This window comes from Convolutriloba macropyga, chromosome 9 (genome assembly GCF_964194025.1).
Source record: "Convolutriloba macropyga chromosome 9, txConMacr16.3, whole genome shotgun sequence".
NCBI classification, from domain to species: domain Eukaryota; kingdom Metazoa; phylum Xenacoelomorpha; order Acoela; family Convolutidae; genus Convolutriloba; species Convolutriloba macropyga.
Genome location: NC_134476.1, coordinates 22,638,647 through 22,665,534, shown reverse-complemented (window position 1 = coordinate 22,665,534; position 26,888 = coordinate 22,638,647). Strand labels below are relative to the sequence as shown.

The window sequence follows — 26,888 nt, the reverse complement described above, 5'->3', positions numbered from 1 at the left end:
TCTGATACACTTGCTCTTACTTTTTTTTCGTCTATAAATTTTTTCACGCTGCATAGCTCTAACGAGCGTCTTTGTTCGTCTTCATATCGTTTTTTTGCTGCTTTTATGTGCGTGACCTAGCTCGGTATGATCGTTAATGGTGAATTTTTAATGATTTATGTTGAGTTGAGTGACTATTACCAGCCGTCAGCCTCTCAACGGCAATTATTTAGGCGCTCTCCTTTTTTACAGTTCAAAGAATTTGAATTGTATTGGGGTGCTGTCTTTTTTCGAGACCTGTTCACACATTTTTATGATTTTTCAAGTCAAATTAGAGTATTGACTTTGGTCACGCCGAAACAGGAATTGCACCAAAAACGAGATAAATAGAAAATTTGAACAAAAATACGCTTCTTCGCTAGTGGTTTTTTTCACATGCAGCAGTTTTTTTTACTGTTTTTTCGATTTTTTTACTCTGTTTTATTCTAATCGGTTTTTGGCAATCTCTCAGCAGATATGTTATACAATTTTTTTTGCTTGACCGCTTTTTCTTTTCGACTGATTACGCGCTTTTTCGTTTGGGGGATCTAAGTTTCTCTCTCATTAACAAGTGTCAACAGCTGAAATCTACCGCAGTTCACTACTAGAATTCAAATGAAAAGTGAGCCGAAATTGTCGAAATGCCCTCCAATTAGTCACAAATGCAGCTCTATAATTGTTCGTTTATGGCTAATAATTTTATTTGCTTCCATTTAATTGTTTTCGACTTGTTTTGAACTTTTTATTTTTGCCCGCTTTGTTGCTATTTTTGTTGCTTGCTCCCTCAATTGTTTTCATTAAAGTCGATATATTTTTTTTGTTTACAGATGGTGCAATTGACATAAAGATTGAGTTTCGTGTTTCATTGACTTTGATGTCACTTATTTTCAATGACCTTGATGAAAATCATTTTGCGAACTGTTTGTTGTCCTTTTAACTTGTCTGCAGTGGTTTTATACAAAGTTGGGTTTGTTGTCCAAACTCGCATTGTGTAAAGTCTTATCAATATGTTTTTGGAAATAATAACTTAAAAAACACTTTTTTGCAAGATATAAATGTCGGTTTTTGAAATGTTCTGTTTTGTTTTCTTTCGTGGTCGTCTTGGTTATTGTTTTGTTCGTTATTGGATTCTGATTGGGTTATCTTCACTTGGTTTAATTCTTTTTGTTATTCAGGACTGGTCCCGCTATGTTTTTTATTTCGTCGTCAAGAGTTTTATTTCGATCATTTGACCTCACAATCACTTTCTATCTGCCTTTTGTTCATTCGTTCATAGAATTTGATTTGCCTTCGTGACGTCATTTTTCACTCTTAGTGGAGCGAGTTTTTCTTCGTTCGCGTGATTAAGTTTCTGGTCCCACGTGAGTTACCTCTATCTCGAAAATTACTTCCTGCATCTGAATTTGACTTTTCCTTACTTGAATTCAAGATGAGATCAAGTGAATGTTTGTCACGCTAATTGAAGGTTATTTGAGAACAGCTAATAGACGCAGCATTATATTAAACATATTCTTAATCAAAATTTAACATCTCAGCATTTGATGAAAAGATTTTTTTTGTCTGTTTCTTTTTACTATCCTTTTGAGACTGCATATCTGCGAAGCTATTGAGGCTATTTTATGGCAATCTGCCAGCTATGATTGTTCGCTCTTGATTTTCACGGGATGGTTTTTTTTGCTGAAGACGTGTTAACACTTTTTGATGATTTTTGAAATCATTTATAACTCAAATTTCAGTAATGGTTTTTGTCACGAGAAAGCAGTGAACAAAATGAAAAAGAGTCGAGTAAGTTTATAGCGTAGATATTCAGACTTATAGCGTAGGTATTCAGACTTTATAGCGTAGATATTCTAATTTTATAGCGTAGATATTCAGACTTCTTTCGTGGCGATTTTGTGGGTCCTGTTGACCGCCTTTGTGCGATTATCGCATGTTCGTTTTTTCTTGGGACGGATTGGAGGTCATAAGTGAGTCTGATATAGCTCTACCAGGTGTGTTCACCAACACGGTCAAACAGAAGTTTGAGAAAGTTGGGGCCAAAGAAAAAATGTCCGACTTTTATTTAAGAAAGTGAATTAGAACAGTGTGTAAACGCTGGGCAATCACAAAGTGTTCGACCTCTCAAGCAAATAAGTCGAACAGAACGTTGTGGTTGCCAATTTGTTTCCGCGCTGTTCTAATTCATTCCTTCAAACTCAAAAGTTTTTTTAAATATATTTTTTATCCAAACCTCTCAAATCTCTCCTTTATTCTTCGCCGCACCACATTCACTTGTGGAAAGACAATCACCTATTAATATCCATTTTACTAGTATCTTCTGACAAATTTACTTTCTCAGAATAAGCGACAAAGTGGTCAGATGAGAGAGTCAAACTCAAATCCCGCGAAGATAAGCCGATCCTAGTTCTGTCTAGTCACTACAACAACACCGTATGTTTGGAAAATTGACCTCAAATGCTTTTAGCAGATGATAAAATGAAGGGGAACTATTCTTTTCTTACGCGCACAGGCCACAAATTTAGTTTTTTAAGAGGTGTACGGGCTGTATAGCCACCTTTAGTTAACTGCTCGAGTACCTAAAAACGAACACTAAGAGTCAGTAGTTTTGCGTGCTGTTGGGCATTCAATTAAATAAAAGTAATCATCTTGCTTTAGGCTGGACTAATCCTCGGCTTGTTGTGTATATTTTCCTGTGCGTACTTCACATACATATCCTGTCGCTTCCTGGCCAGAGCGGCGTGCGCAACCAGAAGGAAGTCATTCCAGTATTTGGGTAAGTTCTTTTTGCTTTATGATTTATTTGAACCCTGATTGTTCACTGGGAAAAGTTCCGTTAACTCGTTTTCTCTTAGTGAGGCTTTACTAAGACACATCTTTCGCTACAACTTGGACTGACAATTTTTCTCTTTTTCCTGGAAATCCAAGCTAAAGTTTTCCAGTAAAATATAATAAAATAGGAGTCTTGTAGTTGAGCTGACAATTTTAACAGAACGCGCTCGAAAGTGAACGTGAGCGCAGAACTTGTTATCACTTTTTTTCATTTTAAATGTTTTGAATATAGGATTATTATGACGACGATGATGACATTTTTTAAGCAACTGTGTGTATCAAGCAAGATTTCCACTTTGACGAAAAGATTAGGAATATTAGGGGGTAGCTGTACTCGTACCAGAGCAATAGGACGAAATAAATTCTCTCATTTTTATCTTATTGGTTACTTATTTGTCTGGAGAAATTTTTTTTACTATCAAATTTCTGTCAATTTTTTGATGATTTATTTGTCTGGTGTAGTTTTTGACTCAATAGTTATGGTTTTAAGATATTAACACCAATTTTTAAGAAAATTTTTGCTGTTAAATTGTTTATGCATTTTTTAAAATCTTTTTAAAAACTTTGCATTTTTATCACTGCGTTGTTTCGTAAACTCAGCCAAATTTGCTGCCCCTATACTGTATCTTATTTGCTAGCTTTTGACGGGAAAATATTTATTATGATGATATTAAAATCAAAAATTGAAGCTGGTTTTTGTGTTTAATTTTTATTTTTTGCTGTATCGATAGAGTGTCAATATGTTTGTAGGCTCGCAGATCTTGTTCTAGTTTATAGACATTCATCAAGTTTAAAGTTATCGTTTTTGTTTTGCTTTAGGTGATTAAGGGTGGCAAACGTACTCAAAGTGTGGGTTTCGCAATTTTCTCATTCGTACTGAACTTTAAGTCTTTTTATTTGCTGTGAAGATTTGAATAGCTTTCTTTGTCAGCTTTGTTTTTTGTATTTTTGTAGCATTTGGAATACGTATTGGGATAATCAATTAATAATAGCTGCAAGTCGATAGCTGAGGCTATTATTGGCCTTCTATTGGTTTTTTAAAATTCAAACAATTTGAATTGTATTGGTGTCTTTTTAAGATCTGTTCACGCTTTTTTAACTTTTGTCAATGAGAGGTCAAGTTGGAGTGTTGATTTTAGTCACTCTGTAGTAAAAAGCGGAGCGAAAATCTAGAAGTTATATGGGGTGACTTTTTTCAAAGTTTTTAATGTGAAGTGAGAGAATGGTGTTTGAACAGATTTTCGGTTTTCGAGAGCGATGTTTTTTCACGTGCGGCAATTTGAGTTCTGTTTTCGCGGCTTTTATTTCATATTCGTTGTGAATACTTTCAGAAGCAATGCGTATGTTCGAATCTTGCATAGTTGTACTGCTTAACCCACAAATAGCAAATAATGCTTTTCTATGATCTTGACGCTATTTGTCTTCATGAAAGAGTATTTTTGAGTTTGCCAGTTTGCCAAGGCAAAATTCCAGGCGGCTATTATTGCTCTCCTGTTTTTACAATCCAAGAATTGGATTGTATTGGTGCTCTGTCTTTTTTTAAGTTTTTGTAAGATGTTTTCACACCTTTTTTCATGACTTTGAGCTTTCAAAACGGGATAAACAGGTAAAGCTCAGCGGGCATCAAGTTTCATTAGAGGCCCTTAGCCGCGTATAGTAGTGCTTCAATTACTTAAAGTGGTGAAGCTACTGGGAAGGCCGTAATTTAAGGTTAACAGGTCATTTTCAGAAGTTTTTGAGCCCAAAATGTTGCAATTTTTTCGACTTTTTTTCGGATTTTTTGTTGGACCAGTCTGAAATTGAGGTTTGTAAAAGTTGGTAAAGGTCTTTTGCCAGACGTAATTACTTTTTATGGCCATTTTAAGAGCTATATGTATTGGTACGCCAAATATAATCACGATAATTTATTCTAATTTTTAAAATTTTTTCAAGTTTTTTGAATATTTTTGTTGTTTCAGCTCTTGCTGTCACAATAATAGGTTATTTATAGTTTCTAGTGGTAATGGAATGGTTTTCAACTTCACAATTTTTTTCTGATAAACCTTGCAGTTTTTCCAATTTTCTGACATAAATTGTCATTATTCAAGTTTTCCAGCTCCAGGGGCAAGAAATCTCGACTAGGATTTGCTAATAGTTTACTGCAAAATTTTTATTGGCCATGGCATAAGCCAATTTTTTCAAATTTTTGAAAATTGTTGTCAATTTTTAGGGTTCTCTAACCTGAACAGCCAAAACATTCTCTTTAGGTTTTGATAATAGGTTACTGCATAGTTTCTAGTGGTAATGGAGAATGTGTTTCAAGATTTTAATATTACAAATTTTTTTGCGATTTTCAAATTGTAATTTTTTCTTTGAATTCCTGAAATTTTAGTCTTTTTTCTCAGTGGCCAGGGGTTTGCTGCTATTAAGTTTGATAGTATGTTATTGCAGAGTTTCTAGTGGCAACAAAATAGTTTTCTGTTTTTTTAGATTGCAAATATAAGTATTTTTTTAAATAAAGCTTGCAGTTTAATTTTGTTTTCAAATTTTTTGGAATTTTTTTTGTCATTTTCTGAGTTTAACTATCTTTATTGGCCAACGAAATTTTTTAAATGTTGCAGATGAGTTGCAAGACAGAACTCCACAGAGAAAAAATGAATTTGAACTTTTTTCCAGACACATTTTCGAAAAATATCTTTAAAATTTTTCTTTTCATTTGAAGCATTTTTCACATTACTTTTTGAAGCATTTGTCATTTTTTTCGAGATTATCTACCTTTAGTGTCAAATTAATCTTTTTCAAGTCTTTTGCTTGAGTTAATGACTATATTGCATTGTGTCATAAATGGCCTTCAAGTTAAAAGCTTCAAGAGTTTTAGGAATATTTTTTTTTTAGTTTGATACTTTTAGTTTCTCAACTTCCGCGATTTCGTCTTTTTGGCTGGGATTGTTCAATTGAGCTGCTGGTCAGGTACATTAGGCCTGTTTTTCATTCAATTCCTTCGATTGTATTTCAGGACTTGTCCTGCTATGTTTTTTACTTCGTCTAACATATTTTTGTTCCGTCTTACCCTGATTACTCCGGTTTCTTGGAATTGACTTTTTCAATGACATCTACTGCTTTGCAAAAATTTGTGTTCGTGACGTCATTTCTGCTTTTAGGTCAATTGTGTGACTTACCTCACTCAAAAAACTGACTTCTGAACTCACTTATGGAACTTCAATTTTTATGAACATTTACTAATTAAAGGTCAATAGTGTACTTCTATGTAGTGCCCAACCTATATGCCCTAATTCCTGAGTACTAGAGTCTTGAGTTTTATCTAAAATTAATGGTTTTGACGACATTGACAATAACAGGTTTCAAAAAAAATTAGTATTTTCTAGGAGTTTTGCACCATCTGTTTTTTTTGTCCTTTAGTATCCTTATAGACAACTCTGAGACGTCTCATAGGTTTTTTAAATAATTTAAACGTTTTATTATATCAAACAGGTTTCACTACTTTGGCACCACTTGCTTTTCAAAGACAATGACGCTTTTTATCTTCATGAAATAAATGATTTTTTAATTGATTTTTTGTTGTTCTCTTTGTTATGTTTTTTTTTTGTCTCATCAATGATAGGTCTTAATGGCTCTTTTGGGTGATGTTTATATTTTCTTTACTCATCTGAGTTGAAATTAATGGTTTTACGACATTGACGCTCACTCTTTTGAAGAAAATACTAGCGATTTTTTTGATTTCTCGCCTTTTGTAGTTTTTTTTTGTTCTATCACTTAGTGTCATTATGGAAAATTTTAGGTGGCTCTCGTTTGGATCCCATTTTGATCATATTAAAGGTTTTTTCAACATCAAACAGTTTTTACCACTTTACACACACATTGCTTTCAAAAAAGTTTTTTTGTTGTTCTCACACATAATCTCATTATTTATATTTCTTTGTAGCTTTTTGATAAGGAATGTTTGAGTTTTCTGTTGTTTTAAATTCAAAGCTGCAGGATAAATTGTTTTCGAAAATTATTTGAGTTTTTATGGATTATGAATGTTTTTGTTATTGTTTTTGTTGTCCTGTCGGCTTGTCTCAATAATGATAGGTCTTAGATGCTCTCCCTTTAGGCATAAATCTAATAATTGTTAGGCTTATAGCCATTAGTTTCATTGGCTTCGACACCATTTGTTTTCAACTGTTTTTGAACTTTTAGTTGTTGCCAGCTTTTCTTGCTAATTTTTTTCGCCTGCTCTCCAATTGTATTATGAAAGTTGATACCTTTTTTTCTTTGTGGATAGTTCAGTTGATATTGAAGAGCCAAATTTCGTTTTCATTGACTGTGATGCCACTTATTTTCAATGACCTTAGTAAAAATCGTTTATGTGTACTTTTTCTGCAGTGGTTTTCTACAAAGATGGGGTTTGCTGTTCAAACTCGCATTGTGTAGAAGTCTTCTGAAGACGTTTTTTCAAAAATAATAGCTTCAAAACACTATTTTTCTGGCAGAAATTAAATGAATTTTTTGTCGGTTTTTGAAGTGTTTTTTGTACCGTTTTGTTTTATTTCGTGGGCCTCTGAGTTATTGTTCTGTTTGTTATTGGAGTCTGATTTTGTTGTCTTCAATTGCTTGAATTCTGTTAATTGTAATTCAGGACTGGTCCTGCTATGTTTTTTGTCGTCAGGATTCTTTTTCAACCATATGACGTTGCAATCACTTCAAATCTGCTTTTTGTTTGTTTGTTCAGGCAATTTCAAATGAATTGCGTGCGTGACGTCATTGTTCAGTCTTAGTGGAGCGAGTTTTTGCGTTCATTCTCAGGTTGAATTTTTTAGTCACATATGACTTCAAATGACCTACCTCAAAAATGACTTCCTCACTCTGAAATTGACTTTGCCTCACTACAATTCAAAGAGATAAGGTCAAGTGAGTATCTGTGTTAATGTAATTGAAAAGTATTTGAGGGCAGATACTAGAAGCAGCAATAAATTAAACAGATTCTAAATTAAAATATAACTTCTTGGCTTTTAATAAAAAAGAACTTTCTTTTATCCTTTTGAGAGTGCAGAGCCACAAAGCTACTGCGAATTTTTTTTTGACAATCTGGCAACTATGTATGTAATCGTGCTGGTCTCTTTTTATAGCATTAAAGGGATACCTAGGGATATTATTGGCCGTATCGTACTTACAACTCGAACAGAAAATTGGAATTCTACAGGTTTTTTAGTAGAAGCAGGTTTGTTCATGACTTGTACTTTTGTTTTCGAACATTGACTTCTGTTTCAGAACGTTGACTTCTATTTTCGAAAAATGGACTTTCACAATAGTTCAGCTACTAATAAATAATGATTAGTTGCTGCTGTTAATGTTCAAGGTCGAAAGGTCATTTTGAGAGGTTTTATTCCCACAACAGTCCCGCATCCCCATCCCAATTACAATAACCAGCAATCTATCTACCCCTTTCCTATCCCACCACTATCACTCCCACACCCCCTCACTACCTACCCCCCCCCCCCCCCCCCTCCCCCACCTACCTAAATCCCCACGCCTACCCCATCCTCACCAGGCTGCCCCCTCCTACCTACCTATCCCCACCACCAACCCACACGCTCAAACTAAAAAGTGCGTCGGCTTTTTTTAAAAACACTATATTTCGATTAGGTATTTTACTTTTTTCTCCTTGATGTTTCGGATATAGGTGGAACACCAGCTCTTTCTCTTTGTTCATTTGTTTTCGTAATTTCAACTGAATTGCGTGCGTGACGCAGTTTTTCATATTTAGTTGAGGGAGAGTTTTTTTGTTCATCCGCATGATTGTTTTTGGTCACATGTGACTTACTTCACTCTCAAAAATGACTATCTCACTTTGAAAGTGTCTTTTTTTAATAATTCCAAGAGGTAAGGTCGAATGAGTGCGTGTGTTTCTAAATGAAGATTAATTGAGAGCAACTAATAGAATCAGCAATAAGTTAGAAATAGTGTTAATCAAAATGTAACATCTCAGCATTTAATAAAAAGTTTCTTTTTCAATAGCCGCCGTCAGCCTCACAACGGCTATTATTTAGGCGCTCTCCTTTTTTAAAATTTGCTTTCGCTTTTGATCACGTTTTTGTTTTACATAAGTTACGACTTTGACTTCTGACATACCTCACTCACTGTTTCAACTGAATGGTTTTTATATCCATTCACTCAATGAATTACGCAAGATTGTGATTACAATCAAGGCCAAAAGAGCAACATCAAAAGAGACGGGATAAACCGATAAATTCCGATCATTAGGTCATTGAGAATTAGGTTATCAAATTTCATCAGAGTGTTTGCTAGCTGACATTGGTATTAAGCTTATTAGCTTTCACTTTAAAAGCTGATATAAGTATAGTTTTAGAATCCAACTGAAACTGCACGCCAAATTAGAGCAGTTTTTGTTCATTGAGAAAATAGAAACGATTCGGTCAATTTATCTTTTCTTTTTTTCTGTTTCAATCCGGATGTGCATCAAGCGCATCAACGGCGGCTATTTTCCGGCAATCTGCCGGCTGTGTTTTGGTCTGTGATTTTACTTTCTTTTTGAGACCGCAGATCTACAGAGATTTTGCGGCGTTTTTTTTGGCAACCTGCTAGCTATTTTATACAAATTTTTTGCTTGACCTTTTGACTTTTCGAGTGACTTGCGTTTTCGTTTTTGCCCTTGACTTTTTTGTTTTGCGTGATCAAAATTTCTTTCATATCTTCTTAGTCAAGCAAACGTTGTTTCGTCTTACTAACCTTTTTGCAGTATTTTAGTTGAAATTCTCTTAACTTTTCTGGGAATCTTATCTTTGCTCATTCTGCTCAATTTATAAAGAGAACTTGCTCAGTAGCTGAAATAGAAGCTAAGAGGCTTTGCACAGAAGCTAAAATGAATGGAATGAAGGTTGAGAATTATAAATACACAAGGGATAAACCCTTAATGTGCTTTTCAGATGCTGGTTAGCCAAATTGTTTCTGGTTCATTATTAATTGCTCTCAAACGAAGTGTGTAGCAATTATATTAGTCAGACGGTTTTTTCATGCGATTTTTTGCTTGACGGATTTTGTATGCCCCTATTGACTCGTCCTCAAAAACGGGTTAAACAATTAACGCCCGAAGGCCTTAAGTTCTCTTAAGATCTTTTCGGCCTGCTAGACTCCAAGTATGCGATTCGTACTGTCAACTCCACCCGAAATCTAAGGTGTGTAGCTTTTCAGTTAACGTCGCCAATTAAAACTCGCCAGTTGTTCCAGTTAAAACTCTAGGGTGCTATAAAACGTGCAAAAAAATTTCGGGTCTGGCGTAAACGATGTACTGGTGAGTGCATTAACGTTAAAGATCCGATTTTGAATTGGTACATTTAGCTTGCTCTTTCCCCCTATGTTTTGCCTACTTTAACTTTATTTCTATACATTCTGTGTCATTCTTCGTTCTCTTTTCGACTGCTACAGGAATGATCAGTGACGGTAAGTGAGTACTCTTGAACTAAAACAGTCGGCCGCGTGTTATTTCTCTTTCTCGCTTGACCTGATTTGTTTGACCTCTGTCTTCTGAGTGGTTATATCTTGGTTTTGATAACAGCAATTTGATCTCACTTTGAAGATGTAAAATGCATATCGCATTCGGTGTAAAAGACATTTTACCTTGGAACTGGGTACCCCTCCCCCACACGCTTAATTGGTCGATAACATTTAGACCCTTGGCGGACATGCTATTTTTGTTTACCTAGGAGCGTGCTGTATATCCTGTATAACAAAACATAATTTGTGAGGGGGGGAGGGTGGGGGTCTCAAAATCACTTCCGAGGGGGGCTAAATCAGGGTGATTTGTAGTGGACAGTTAAAAAAATGGAGACTAAATAAAAGTGGATCAGTGTTATCGAATTCTTGGTATTACTTCTTTAATACTATCTGTTTCGTCTGTTCGCAAATATACTCACAACACCATGCAGGGTTTGCACTCTGTGTTAGCCGAAAGTTCAATTGGCCGAAAAAGTTTATCGACGCATTATATAGGTCGTTTTATTGCATTTAATCTATAACTCAATTGTGATTGGTCAATCAACATAAGGAAGGAAACTTAAAGTCACACTATGTTAAGTGTAAGCAAATCAGTTCATTTGACCATGCCTTTGCAGCCCGTATGTGATTCTATTACAACCGAATAAATCAATGAGAACAACCTTTTTCATTTTCGGACTATTTACACTCGCTAGTATAGTTTCGGCTATCTGATGCTTAAGAGTTTTCCGGCTCTTTGGTCCTTCTGCTAGCTGACATGCCACCGTATGCATTAAATATAGAAAATGGTACCACTGTAACTTAATAGAGTGAAACGAAAGTTAGTATGTTAACTTATTCCAAGCTATTCTCATCAGATCGATGTAGCTTTTCATCATAGTTCTCCCAAAATTCTTGAGGTGAAAAAATCAATTGAGAAACAATTCAAAAATGCGCGTTTGGTATTTAAGCAGAGTGATCCAACTGAAACTGCACGCCAAATTAGAGCAGTTTTTGTTCATTGAGAAAATAGAAACGATTCGGTCAATTTATCTTTTCTTTTTTTCTGTTTCAATCCGGATGTGCATCAAGCGCATCAACGGCGGCTATTTTCCGGCAATCTGCCGGCTGTGTTTTGGTCTGTGATTTTACTTTCTTTTTGAGACCGCAGATCTACAGAGATATTGCGGCCGTTTTTTTGGCAACCTGCTAGCTATTTTATACAAATTTTTTGCTTGACCTTTTGACTTTTCGAGTGACTTGCGTTTTCGTTTTTGCCCTTGACTTTTTTGTTTTGCGTGATCAAAATTTCTTTCATATCTTCTTAGTCAAGCAAACGTTGTTTCGTCTTACTAACCTTTTTGCAGTATTTTAGTTGAAATTCTCTTAACTTTTCTGGGAATCTTATCTTTGCTCATTCTGCTCAATTTATAAAGAGAACTTGCTCAGTAGCTGAAATAGAAGCTAAGAGGCTTTGCACAGAAGCTAAAATGAATGGAATGAAGGTTGAGAATTATAAATACACAAGGGATAAACCCTTAATGTGCTTTTCAGATGCTGGTTAGCCAAATTGTTTCTGGTTCATTATTAATTGCTCTCAAACGAAGTGTGTAGCAATTATATTAGTCAGACGGTTTTTTCATGCGATTTTTTGCTTGACGGATTTTGTATGCCCCTATTGACTCGTCCTCAAAAACGGGTTAAACAATTAACGCCCGAAGGCCTTAAGTTCTCTTAAGATCTTTTCGGCCTGCTAGACTCCAAGTATGCGATTCGTACTGTCAACTCCACCCGAAATCTAAGGTGTGTAGCTTTTCAGTTAACGTCGCCAATTAAAACTCGCCAGTTGTTCCAGTTAAAACTCTAGGGTGCTATAAAACGTGCAAAAAAATTTCGGGTCTGGCGTAAACGATGTACTGGTGAGTGCATTAACGTTAAAGATCCGATTTTGAATTGGTACATTTAGCTTGCTCTTTCCCCCTATGTTTTGCCTACTTTAACTTTATTTCTATACATTCTGTGTCATTCTTCGTTCGCTTTTCGACTGCTACAGGAATGATCAGTGACGGTAAGTGAGTACTCTTGAACTAAAACAGTCGGCCGCGTGTTATTTCTCTTTCTCGCTTGACCTGATTTGTTTGACCTCTGTCTTCTGAGTGGTTATATCTTGGTTTTGATAACAGCAATTTGATCTCACTTTGAAGATGTAAAATGCATATCGCATTCGGTGTAAAAGACATTTTACCTTGGAACTGGGTACCCCTCCCCCACACGCTTAATTGGTCGATAACATTTAGACCCTTGGCGGACATGCTATTTTTGTTTACCTAGGAGCGTGCTGTATAACCTGTATAACAGAACATAATTTGTGAGGGGGGGGGGGGGGGGTGGGGGTGGGGGTCTCAAAATCACTTCCGAGGGGGGGGGGGGGGGTAAATCAGGGTGATTTGTAGTGGACAGTTAAAAAAATGGAGACTAAATAAAAGTGGATCAGTGTTATCGAATTCTTGGTATTACTTCTTTAATTCTATCTGTTTCGTCTGTTCGCAAATATACTCACAACACCATGCAGGGTTTGCACTCTGTGTTAGCCGAAAGTTCAATTGGCCGAAAAAGTTTATCGACGCATTATATTGGTCGTTTTATTGCATTTAATCTATAACTCAACTGTGATTGGTCAATCAACATAAGGAAGGAAACTTAAAGTCACACTATGTTAAGTGTAAGCAAATCAGTTCATTTGACCATGCCTTTGCAGCCCGCATATTGTTAAATCAATGAGAACAACCGTTTTTATTTTCGGCCTATTTACACTCGTTAGTATAGTTTCGGCTATCTGATGCTTAGAGTTTTTCGGCTGTTTGGTCCTTCTGCTATCTGACATGCCACCGTATGCAGTAAACATAGAAAATGGTACCATTGTAATTTAATAGAGTGAAACAAAAGTTAGTATGTTAACTTATTCCAAGCTATTCTCATCAGATCGATGTAGCTTTTCATCATAGTTCTCCCAAAATTCTTGAGGTGAAAAAATCAATTGAGAAACAATTCAAAAATGCGCGTTTGGTTTTTAAGCAGAGTGATCATTTAGTGTTTAAAAAAGAACGCTAGATTTCCTTAGGATTTCCAGGATGTATAAAGGAAAAGGTTAAATAACACTATCCGCATTGGTCATTTCGAGTGATTAAACAAAATTTGCATAACGTGCTGGTCGATAACAAGGTCGAAAACAAGAATTGGGACCGGAGATCGAAAATCAATCTATTCTCATTGGATAAAGTTCAGCGTTATTTGCAAGCTGACTGGAAATTACCACATCTGGCCTCGCCAGCCATCGCAGTGCCTTAGCGGCCAGTGGGACTTGATATGAATCCGTCAAAACCGAACCTATTATCCAGACGGAAAATGTTATGCGCTAGATTGTAATTGAGTACTTTAAAGTTATTGACCAATATGCAACTTAGATAATTAAATCGTGGATCTGTTGTCTCAATTTGGGCGTCCGATCGGTTGTATTTTGATCTATTGTCCTAGCACGGTAACTCTTATGCTCAACCTCCTATACAATACAAAGAAGAACTGTTATGTTTTCGTTCATGGATGTATACCAGAAAGGTAGTGTAATCAAATAAAATCATCAAGTAGAGCAGATCCTGAACTACAACTTACAGAACAGGTAATTGTGTAATCAGTATCGCTACAAACTGCTACAAATTTGAAATCAGGGCTAAAAAGTTAATAACCGAATTTATTCTGGCGAAACGACGACGGATTGTCATTTTATGGCACAACTATTTCTGACCAGAGCCAGCATCGTACTGGCCCTTTTGTTTACTAAGAATTGTATCTGTGAAAATCAGATCTATTAACTGAATCGTGCAAGATAATAAAACAGACCTTATTTCTATTTTTGACTTTAAAAATACACAAATGTTTGAACCAAATCAAGAGGACCAGCAACAAGATCAAGTTAAGATTTACTTTTCAGAATTTTTTTGATTTGAATAAGTGTAATTTCAGTGCATTTCCCATATGAACGTGACCTCTTAATCTTCCTATATATAAATAAAAGGCAATATACGTTCTTTTGAGTCACGGCATTTTCAGATCAGCAAAATTATTATAATTACAGAGTGTTGTAATTTGCAGACAATTTACGGACGATTTATGATTTTATGGTTAACCAGTGACCTCTGTGATTTTTTGTGTCCAATTATGTACTGTCTGTTCAGTGCTCTTCTCCAATGGAGTGGCAGGCAAAACCATTGTGGAACTAAGTGTGATTGGATTGAACATAGGGGCCTGCGTGGCCTTCTTTGTTGTCATTGGAGACGTGGCTGCTGAGTTCTTGGCCAGATACGTCACTCCCGTCGTAAGTCTCTTATTAAAAGCCGCTCTCATCTCGGCCTTCTATTATAGTGGCCCCATTTTGTGCGATAAAGAGGAGTTGTTGGAGCGTCGTTTTTCATCGATAATTTTCTGGAGTGTATTTCAAACAGGATGTAAGTCAATGCCGCATGTGAAAACTTAGTGCTTAGGTCTTGCGGCTGAATCAATTGTAGTGGTTTTCTAGAACATATATCAAGTAACTGTACGTTTGCGAGCATTGTTGACTATCTCAATCATATATAAGAGTCTTACGCGCAATCTTCAGCTATTTGTGATTTCGACCTATGGACGTATTTTCGGAAGTTTTTGTGCTTTTCTCGGGTTTTTAGTGCCACGGTTTTTTTAAATAAGAGTTTTTGATAGTTTTTGTGGATTTTTGATTTTGTTATTATCATTTTAAGTTTGTTTTAGCTGAAAAAAACAGAATAAATTGAAACAATTTTTTTCGCTAAATTTTACTGTTGAAGTTTTTTTGCCTAATTCATTTCTTTTCTGCCTTTCAGAATATTTTTGTTCAATTACTAATTGCTCTCGAACGAATTTCGAACCAATTATTGTAAAAGTGTTGAGTTGTTCTCATGCAAAATTTTTGCTTCACTGTTACTTTTCGAGTGACTTTAACGCCCTTGACTTTTTGTTTTGAGTGATCTAAACTTATCTTTCATTCACAAGTGCCAGTAGCTGAACTCAAGTGGCGGCATTATATTTCATTAGTGGTTATACTGGTATTTAATAACCTATAATGACGTCATTTTAAGCGCCCCTTATTGAATTTCAGCCCCCGACTGATACAGGCTGCAATAGATTAGAGCTCACATTAGTCTTTCGGGAGCAATTTGTTCTACCCTTATTGCTTATGTTCCCATTACCGTTGTTGGTAGGGTTATTTTCACTTTGTGAAAGCAATCAAAGGTTGAATAGCACATTTTCATACATAAATTAATTCTACAGTTTTTTAAGTTTTCATTTAAATTCTACTTCAAGTCGATTCCGGAGTTTTCATGGCATGGTTTTTATATATAGTCAAATAAGAATATGTTCCGCTTTACCTTAAGTCACAGCTTGCTCAACATCTCGTGAAATTTTTTGTCCCCTTTTCAACAGCAGGTGCTCAGCAGAGCAATCTAAAATGAACAGAATCATTAGATCGAAATGTACAATACAAAAGGGATAAACCCATAAAGGCCAATTTTTAGACTTATTAATTGCACTCAAACGAAGTTTGCAGCAATTATGTTAGTCCTGTTGGTCTTTTTTATGCGATATTTGTGTCTGATTCGTTTGACTTTATTTTTTTGTCTGATTCATTTGACTTTTCGTGCTCTGAAACAGGATAAACATGTAGCGCCCAGCGGGCATTAAGTTCTCTGAGCGTCTTTCAGCTCACTAGTCTCCATGTATGCGATTCACAGAAACTGTTTTGGGATTTATATTGTTGTGAATGGCGGTTCTTAAGAGGTTAACCCCGGAACCTCCCCCCCCCCCCCCACCACAACACCCCCCACCCCGACATCAACCCCACTTCACTTCACCCCACCCCCAAATCCCCGCCCCTGCACATCGTTCAGCTGTAAAGGCCCAGTGCAGCCCCTTCCACCGTGGCCCCGCCCAGTTTGTTCTTATAAGTCCTAATTGCCTTCTCTAGTGTTTATTGGTATTGATACTAGCCCACGTATGTCCTCATTAGGAAACAGAAGTCTTAACTACCGAATACCAACAAAATGTTTCGCACTTTAGAATTATTTATTGTACAAAAAACAACTTACAAAAAACAACAAACTTTCAACCGCAATTGGGGCTATGGGAATCAATGGCGGCTATTTTTCGGCAATCTGCCGGTTATGTTTTGTAGCGTTCACTGCAAATAGATTTGAAGGTTGTGCAATCAAAGGTGTAACCATAATGCAAGTAACCATATCATTCAAAACGAGATTGGAGATGCAAAAAAGTCTCGCAAAAATAACAAGGAGGCTCAATAATGCGCGTCGGCGCATAATGTAAAAGATGATAGCATAAGGCTTGAACAAGAAAATAAAATCGATCTCAGGACATTTCGTCTATATGTACTATCTAAAATTGGATTTCTATATAAACAAAAATATTTATTTTCCGAGTTTAACCATCTTAAACAAATGATATAGCAGAGAGAAAATTTTTTGCATACATTTTTCTCTGCGCTGCCAAAAATCTATAATTTCGGTTAAACAACCAAAAATCTATAATTTCGGTTAAACAACTCTATCAAACTTTTGCTTGATATGACCTTGTTTTAGACCTACTTAAATCTTAAATCGCTTTCGAACGGAGTTTGAAGCAATTATTGTAAACTTGGATGTCTTTTTAGGCAAAGCTGATTTGCGCTCGTGTTCTAGAACATTCTTTCAATTTCAGCCCTTAAGTGACATTTTTCCGATTGAGTTCTTATTGCTTAAACAAAAGTGATTAATTACTCTCAAACAAAGTTTGAAGCAGTTATTTTAGTCCTTTTTTATGCGATTTTTCGGTGACCGATTTTTTGATCGACGCGTTTGGCTTTTCAGATCTTTTCCGTTTGTACCTCCCCACCCAGTACGTTATGCACCCCCCAGTTACAGAGCACGTGTCACACACAGTAAATCATTATAAAAAGTATGGCACGTGCGTCGGGGGGGGGGTGGTTGCAAATAATATACACCCTTTAAGCTGGGGGAGGCACAAACGGTAAAGATCCGACTTTTCTTCCTCTTTCTTCTTCCTGGTTTCGTCTCTGAACATATGATGCCTAACCACCTCCCTCTCCCGGTGATTGTCCTCATCGTCATGTGCGGAACAAAAACCTGGAGAAGATGGGATACAAAATCTTCTTCCCATATTAGACCATGAAAACTCATTTCGGGTCCAAATTCTTAAAACTAAAGGTTGACACCTGATTGCGATATTCAAAAAATTTCTCAAGGTTCGACATTAATTGGATTAGAAAATTTCAAATCAGTCAAATACATATGATGGTATTGAATTTGTCTCTCATGATATAGTTCTACTAACTGTTACTCTCAGCTACTACTCTTTCTCACAACGAAATTTTACGTCTTGGCTTGTTCTGTCCTCTGTTTTTCCGAAGAACGCTTATTTACACACGAATTTTATATACCTTTTTGAAGAGAATCTTTATTTAGAAATGGATGAAGTCATTCTTGTTTGCTTTTACTACAGATATGCTCGAGAAGCTTAAGATTTAATTTGTTCTCAACATTTTGTTGAATTTTTAAACTAAAAGGTGTACGGATTGTTATAGTGAACGTAGTAAGGTCACTATGTTTCAAATCTAAAGCTCATATATCTGCTCTAATTGAATGAATTTTGTACGTCGCGGTTTCTTTGTTTACTGTTTTTGGTAATCTTTCAATGTTGATCAAATTAAGTGTTTATATTTTCAGGTAATTTGCGCAAAGATACATTTTGAACAACTCGGTGAACATCGATTGCTCATATTGTCGATAAATTAATTGTTTACGCCCGAAGAACACCGCTTTTGGTAGAGGAAGTGTTGCCGGCGCTGTTATATCAAAGTGGGGGGACAAGATTTCTTTCAAATTGAATCTACCAAATGGGTTTTAATTCAAGTTTTTATTTGCTTCTGAACGAAGTGTGAAGCAATTGTTGTTGTAAACGTGCGTCTTTTTATGCAAAATTTGTGCTTGAGAGTTTTGTTTTAGAACATTCTTGCATTTGACTTTTTTGTGTTTAACTTCTTGATTTTTGCGTTGCCAATTGTTGTTTTTCAAAAATAATTCTTTTGTTTAAGCAAAAGTGAATCAAACAAAGTTTGTAGCAGTAGTATTAGTCCAGAAGTCTTTTTATGCGATTTTTTGTCTTTGATTAAACGATAACGCCCTTTGGGCGTTGAGCTCTCACAGTCTTACGGCTTACTAGTCTTCAAATATGCGATACGTCGAAACTGTTTCGGAGACATAAGTTGATTATGTGAAGAACAGTTCGCCCCTCACTTGCCCTAACAACCTCTTTCCGACCGTAATAAGTCAAATCGAATCCCTGTGCTAATCAAACCATCAATTTGCTCACCCTACACCCCCTTCAATTAAGCTAAAGTTAGCCTTCGAACCCCTCACTAGTAGTTAATTTTGCTCCAAAAAAAATTTATCTAGGCTACAGTCTCATCTAAATTATTTTGCCCCGCCTGTTGTTCGAGAGCGATTTGTACGACATTCATCGGCATATGTTTAGAAGCAGAGTTATTACCACATTTTAAAACGGGAAAAATATTCCCAGTTTTTTTTCAATTTTGACTATTGTAATTGATTTTGAGCTTAATTATAAATGATAACGGTGCATAAGTTCATGAGGACAAAGTTTTTGTGCAGATTTTGTGTCAACCGTCAATTTCGAAGCTCATCTATTACAGTTATTTTTAATTTGCGTCCTTGAAAGGAGTAAAAAGGAGTTTTTATTACATTTGTTTTTTAGAAAATCGAAGAAGTAGTCAAATGAACACATATATAATATTGGTTGTTTTCTGTCATTAGCAAGACAGGATTCCAAATAACTGAGCCATTGATTTTTTTAATGCTTGGAGTTTTAAACACTTTTTTCAATCAACAAACGTGAAAAAGCATTTGAAAGCAATTTTCACCCTAAAATAGAGCAAGATGACACAATTAGTTGCTATTCGGTACATTCGACGCTCTTGACCTCAGCTTTTTTTGGGACGGTTCATTGCACAATAGTGGTAAGGTTTAATAATGTGTATTAATTGTTAACAGACAGCTTAGAAACCATGAAGATTTGACCAAACATACGGAAGGTTCCGAAGTGTTAAAAATTATTTGCAATTTAGGAAGTTACCCTTTTGCAAAAGAAACCGGAAATCTGGCGGAAAAGCGAATGGTTTCTTGCGTCGTTAAATTTTCTGTTTCGCTCTCTAATTTTAAAGTAGATCGAGAGAACTGTGTTTGAAAAAAAATGCTTTCTCGCTTGTGGATTTGTGTTCACATGCGCCACTTATACTTTGATTTTTACTGTTTTCTTGGTTGTATCATCGTTGATTGCATCATTTGTAAATGGTTTTTCTAATGGATTCTAAGTCCATTCTAGGTTTAGTTTCTTGTTTCGATAAAAATTTTTTGAATTGTAGGCCATGACTTGTCCTGATGTTTTAATTTTTTATACTTGTCACCATCCCACTCAATGTTTCAACTGAGTGGAGTTCATTGATCAAGTTTACCCGAATAAGTTCACAGTCAAAGCAAGATCAAAGAAGACAGGCCGGGCACTAAGAGTTTATGGTATAAGACTTAGTTCATTAAGTTATCCGAGTTCCTTAGAGTTTACGGCTAATTGTTATTAGTATTAGCTTATTGTCCTCCATTTTATGACTGATTTCGCCATATTTATTGAGTTCAATGAAACTGCGTACAAAATTAGAAACACTTAGAAAAATCAAGCGGTCGTCAATTGATCTTCATTTGTCTCATTCAACCCAACTTCGGTCAGTGGGGCTAACAGCGACTATTTTCCGGCAATCTGCTGGCTATTTTTGTTTTTGCTATTTCATTTTATCCCTAAGCTCCTCAATGTGATTTGGTTTATATTTTTGCAGGAATTGAGTTTCTACAAAAACACTGTTCTGGTGGTGTTGGCCACTGTGATAGTGCTGCCTCTGGCTCTGGTGCCTGACATTGGAAAATTTGCCAGTCTCAGTGCATTCTCGCTGGGATTTTACATTCTGTTTGCACTCTACGTAAGTATGGTATATTTTCTTATCAATTAATCACTTTTCTTGGTTTTAAGTAACATTTTAAGTAAACAACCAACTGCATGAGAAACCAGTGTTCGCTTGTGGCATGCAGTATTACTTATATAAAAAGTGTACAAATATCGAGTTTTGTCTGTCCAGTACAGTTGCGATGACAAAATTAAACCAAGGAGACTGGTCACATTGATGAAAAGTTTTTTGTTCAACATTACGTTGCAAAAGGTACACTTTGAGGGGAAGCGTACGCTTTTGTGGACAACAGTGACAAAACATCAATTTGCCTAAAATTAATAGAAATTCTTTATTAGTTACTTGAGAAATGATTTATATTTGTACTTTGGAGAGCCATCTTTTCGTTTCAATTTGTCCTTTTAATCAGCAATTAGCAATGCGAGGGTCTTTTATGCAATTGCTTACAAATGAGCCTTTCTTTGATTTATCTCTAAGTGACTCATTAAGAGCAATCGTGTAGAACAGGGCAAATTAGATTAAATTTGCTTGAGTAGAGCGGACGTACCTTTTGCAATTTTATGAAAAAGATTTTCGGTGTCCTTGTTCTTTCGTCATCAATTTTTCATTACACTTTTTGATATTATTCATATATACTCAGATAATTAACTCTCTATCTCTCATATACTAATAATGCTCGCGGAAGCATTAGTTGTGCAGACTGATCGCCGTTTTTTTGGCTGTTTTGTCCAAAAAGATTGCTCTCAATTTTTGTCATGACTCCATGTCTGCAGTTTTCCCCCACGTACTGTTTTCTGATTTGAACAAATTGCTTATTGTTATTAATAGCCGCCCTCATCTTCTCAGCCGGCTATTATAGCGCTCCTATTTTTTTTTACAATTCAAAGAATTTGAATTGTATTGGGGCGCTGTCTTTTTTTTTTTTTTTTAAGATCTGTTCACACATTTTCATGATTTTTGAAGTCAAATTGGAGTGGTGATTTTGGTCACGCCGAAACAGCAAATGGAGCGAAAAAGCGAGTGATTTTGCGCCGTGAATTTTTTTCGCTCTAATTTTAAAGTAGAGTGAGAAAACGGTGTTTGAACAAAAATTCGGTTTCTCGGTAGTGGTTTTTTGTTCACATGCGGCAATTTCTCTCTGATTTTTACTGTTTTTTCGATTTATTGGATCGGATTTTTTCTAAATGGTTTTCCCAATCCATTCACAGCTCATTCTAGGCCTAATTTTTTTATTTGAATTAAGTTTTAATTTCTCGCTAGTGGTTTTTTTTGTTCACATGCGGCATTTTGACATTGATTTTGTGTTTTTTTCTTATTTTTTTGATCTGATTTTTTTAAAAATGGTTTTCTCAATTCACTCATAGTCCATTCTAAGTCTAGTTTTTCTGTTTAGTCAATGAAAATTCTTTGAATTGTACGTCAGGACTTGTCCTGCTATGTTTTTTTACTTCGTCGAATAAAAAAATGTTTCGCTTTACCTCATTTTGCCGCCTTTTCAACATTTTGCGTGAAATCTTTTTGACTTCTCTAGGCTAGTTTCTCTCTTCTCTCATTCTGCTAAAAGTGATTTTGAACATCAGTTGCTCAGCAAAGCAATTCAAAATGAACAGAGTCAGTATAAAAAATTGAAGTCAGAAGTAGAAACGGTATAAACCCATAAAGCCCAATTTTAGATGCCCGCTAATTGAACGTCGTTCCTATAAGTCTTAGTTACCATCTCTAATGCTTATTGGTATTGATAGTAGCCCCTGTAGCCTCTCTCTAAAACAGAAGTATGTTCAACCACGAAATGCCATCAAAATAAATCGGACTTAAAAAAATGTTTTTGCACAAAAATCTTTTTTTTCAATATCTTCTGTTATTTCAATCCCAATCATGCTTATTGGAATCAACGGCGGCTATTTTCCGGCAATCTGCCGGGTATGTTGATAATTGTCATACAGTACCTCAACCAACTGTAATATTCTGGATTGACGGTATGTTGTATGATCGAGATTTAAATCAATGAATGTGAAACCGTTGATAGCCGTTTTTAAATCTGATGTTTTTCTCACTCGCTAAGTGATGTGTGCACTCACTAATTGAAATTGATTTTGCTTCAATTTTACCTGAACTCAGCAAGTTGTCATTTGATACCCTTTCCTTTTCTTTGACTGTTTAATAGCCGAACAGCGATAGCTGGGGCTATTATTGGCCTTCTTTTGGTTTTTTACAATTCAAAGAATTGGAGTTGTATTGGGGTGCCTTTTTACGACTCGAAAAGGAGTATTGGTTTTCTTAACGGTTTTCTTTCACCGGAAGTACTGTTCGTTCAGACTGCATTTAAACTAAAAGCGAAAGAGTAAAGTTTCCGTGTGAACTAATTTTTTTTCTGAGCGAAAGTGTCTTGATCATGCGCAACGATCAGTGAATGACTTTTCTACTTTGAAAAGTGTTTTTTGATAGAATGACGCGTATAGATAACCAATTTCAGTATTTGAGTTTTATTAGAGTGCTGTCTTTTACGACTCGAAAAGGAGTATTGAGTTTTTTAACGTTTTTTTTACCAGAAGTACTGTTTGTTCAGTCTGCGTTTTGAACTAAAATCGAAAGAGGAAAATTTCGGTGTGAACTAATTTTTTCTGAGCGAAAGAAGTTTTTTATCATGGGCATAATATAATGCGTTTCAAATTATAAATGAGCCCATATTTCAATTTTTAATTTCATTTTTGGCTTTTTTAAAATATTTTTTTTTATCTCAAAGCAATTTCTTAAATTAGTGCATATGGCGATTTTTCTTCTTATTTGATGCATTGAATGCCTCTTTTTAACTTGAGGGATTTTTGTCTTATAAAATTCTACACATGATTGCGATTTGTCAGTTTTTTCCCAAGATTTTGGCAGTTTTGTACATTTGTACTCAGTTTTTTGGATTTAACTATTAGTCTTTTTTTTTGCTTTCAGGAATTCTATTTTCACTAAAATTTGGAGGATTTAGTTCAATACTTAAATTTCTGCAATTTTTTTCAGTCTATCATATTCCTGAGACGTATAAAGTTCTGCTTTTATCAGCTGTTAAAATTGGTTTTTCTTTCTCAGATTTGTTTACCTAGAATTCATTTGACCTAGTGCAACACAGAGTTCGCTCGATGTAACGTCCCGTTTCTACCAAAAGAACATTTTGCTTTTATTAGCCTTAACCTTATATAGCTAATGACCATATTAAGAAGCTGTAACTATTCATCAACAGAGTTGTTTATTTAAATTCTATATATGATTTATATTTAAAGTAAAGAAATACATCCGCTTTAAATGTACACGGAATGAAAACTGTTTATGTTGTTGAATTTGGTGTAAACAAAGTTATTGTAAATATTTATACAGAGAAAACCTCGAACAGAGGAGGAGAAGAAAATTAGTGACGATATTAACCAGTTGGTTTACTGATTTAACTTTCAACCCTGATCAGTTCTTTAAGCTTAAGCTGTCGACCATGCACACCGAAGACTAGCCGCAAAACGTCATTCCTGACTATTAACATTTAAGCTAGTTAATTGATACAAGAAAACTACTGTGATCACAAAATAGTTACTCCTAACAATTAACCCAATTGCAAATTATATACAAAAAAAGTATATAACATGGTGACAGGAGTAATGACAGCTTGTTACAAATTTCCTTGATACCTCATGTTATTAATTTTGTGACAAAATTCTATTCAGCTTTCTTATTGCGATGTCTCAACATTTCGAGCAGATACTAACACATATTCAATCACCAAATGCTTTACAACAATTTGAAAAACCTGTAAACCTTATTTCGTATGGCAGTCCGAACCTAACGAACACTTCTGCAGAAATAACTCATGCATATTTTTTCAAGAACAATTAGCTCTTATTTTCTTTATTGGTCAGAATGAGCAATATAAAAATAAAATCATTGCCATTATTTCATTTGAGAATCATCACGAATACGAGTTAGTAAAAGAGGAAAGAGAGAGAAATGCTCTTTGACTTGACAAAAACCAAATTCGAATTAATCTTCGAAAATTGAAACACAACCAACACTGAGTTATTACTCCTCATACAGAAACAACAACCTCAATTATCTTCAAGCCTATTCCATCAGGGCTAAAAGTCCAACCAAATTCGGCAATACTAATTACAATAAAGTTTTCTGGTTAAATCAGCGATCAAGAAAACGTTTGATTCGAAACAATAAAGAAAGCTTTAATAATTCTAAATAAATACAAATGTCAACTGCAGATTTTTACTACAGAATACCTCTTGTTATTGTCACCATCCTTTGTATTTATCTGTTCTTCGTTAGTCTTCTTTACATTTACCTTACCATCACTGGTGATGAAATAAGAATCGGCCTCCAAACATCAGTTGTGAAAGGGACTCGCAACAGCTAACGAGACTTACAACCACAAAGCCACTACAGACCCCAAAGAGTGATCAACTGGAGACTCCCACAGACGCTACAGTGCGCCTGAGTGACACGACAACAAGAAGACGGAGAAAGTGAGACAAACATACAGGAAACCAGCAACAGATAAGAAAAGACAAGAGAGTAAGTCCCAAATAACCTCATCCTTAGATGCTAATTTAACTATTGTGGTGCTAATTAATCAAAAATTTGTGCAGTAATATAATAACCAAAACCCTTTCACCAAATGGCGGCAAATGCACAAATTACAATCGAACCCTTTTGTGGTGCAGAAAATGAAAACTTTCGGGAATTCGAACAACTTTTCCGTGGCATAATTGGAGTAGCAGCAGTTCCAGGCGGTCAACAGGTAACCTTTTTACAACTACATCTACGGGATGCAGCATTACGTTTCTTTCAAACGCTAGACGCAGCAACAAGAGCGAATATTGATTTAACGTTGGCAGCACTGGGAGATCATTTTTGTAATGTGCAGTTGCAAGAAGTTCACATCCTGAAGCTCGAACAACAGAAATTTGATTCAAAAAAAGATACCCCTGAAAATTTTCTTGTTACCTTACAAACAAAAGCGCAACGAGCATACCCTGTGCCAGACCTTCCGGCAGTAGCCCCATTTGCATTGGCGGGACTTGACCCAGGACCTGCATCAGCTGAACAAACACGTTTTGACAGTGAAACAGCAACACGAGCGGCTCGCTTACAAGCAGCTGAAGATCATAAAAATGAACAAGTAAAACGGATATTCATAAAAGCAATGCCGGGTTGGTTGAGGTCAAAAATCATGGAACAACCTCCTACAACACCAGTGCAAGATTTATGTACGTTTGCTAGACAACAAATGACAATCCGTGAAATGTGTCGAAAAGAGGATTACCCAGAAGACGGATTTAATGAAGTGAGCCCTTGCCTATCGGAAAACCTCATCAATGCCCTCTCCAAACTAACAGCAAACCAGGAAAACATGGATCGACAACTTAAGAACATGGACGAAAGGATTCAAGCCAAAAGCTCACCAATAGACACAAATACAATCGAAAGCAAAAATCAATTCCAGAGCACAAACCAGCCTAGACCTTTCGCCTTTAACTCACAGTTCCGCAGTTTCACGGCATTCACCGGCAGCTTCAGAACAAGCTTACCGAATAGAAGTAGACTTATTAGACCAAATTTCCCACTAAGAGGCCCAAGCTCGCGAGGTTTCCAACCACGCTTCAATCAACCGTATCAACCTAGGGACTACCAATATCGACAGAATTTTCAATCAGAAACAAGATTGCCTGCAATGCCGTATATTCCAGTTACGCAGGCAAGTAAAGCGATTTGCTATATCTGTAGGTACCCAAACCACACCGCGAGCCAATGCTACCGCGGAGGCAGAGGCAATTCCCGAGGTACCTCGTTTCCATTCCAAAGAAAACCAAAAAACTTCTAAAGCCACTCAATAGAAAAACAAATGAGCCAAATAAACAGTCACAATATAATCATTCATCCTTATTAACATTAAATAATGTAACAGAAACGAATAAATCAGTACTCTCATACATTAAATTACAATTTTCCCCATCAATTAGCTGCCGCGCCTTAATCGACACAGGTGCATGCGCAAATGTCATTAGCAAGAAAACATGACGACCTGAGAACAGACTCAAATACAAAAGTACTAAAGATAACAGAGGCGCCGCAATGGAAACAAGTGAGAATGGCTGGAGGCCAGACCATTGATGTAAAATGTCAGGTCGAGATATCCTTTCAATTAGCCCACCAAAATTTTACTGAAATCTTTCTTGTTCTACCCTTTGCAAATTCAATAATATTGGCAACCCCTTTTTCAAAAAGCACGAAATAACTATTCTTCCGGCCCAAAATCTGATACAGTTCAATGATCTAACAGTACAACTGAATGAAATTAAGCCAAAAAATGAACCCAGAAGACTGCTTCGGCCCAAGAAAATTCCAGTTTACACGACTAAGAAAACTACCATTATGCCTAATGAGCATTCAATTCTAGAATGCCAATTACTAAGAT

At 35.8% G+C, this 26,888-nt stretch overlaps 1 protein-coding gene across 2 annotated transcripts in view; it reads left to right on the top strand.

Annotated features, from left to right (window-relative positions):
• LOC142345669 (uncharacterized) overlaps window positions 1–26,888 on the top strand; it is a 710,383-nt gene that overhangs the window by 603,013 nt on the left and 80,482 nt on the right. Inside the window, exons 4-7 of one of the 2 annotated variants that reach the window (XM_075397883.1) lie at window positions 2,674–2,791; window positions 10,273–10,287; window positions 14,553–14,692; window positions 20,306–20,446. In XM_075397883.1, the coding sequence (XP_075253998.1) occupies window positions 2,674–2,791; window positions 10,273–10,287; window positions 14,553–14,692; window positions 20,306–20,446 (414 nt within the window). The remainder of the gene's footprint in view (window positions 1–2,673; window positions 2,792–10,272; window positions 10,288–14,552; window positions 14,693–20,305; window positions 20,447–26,888) is intronic. The other variant, XM_075397884.1, reaches the window with a different exon arrangement.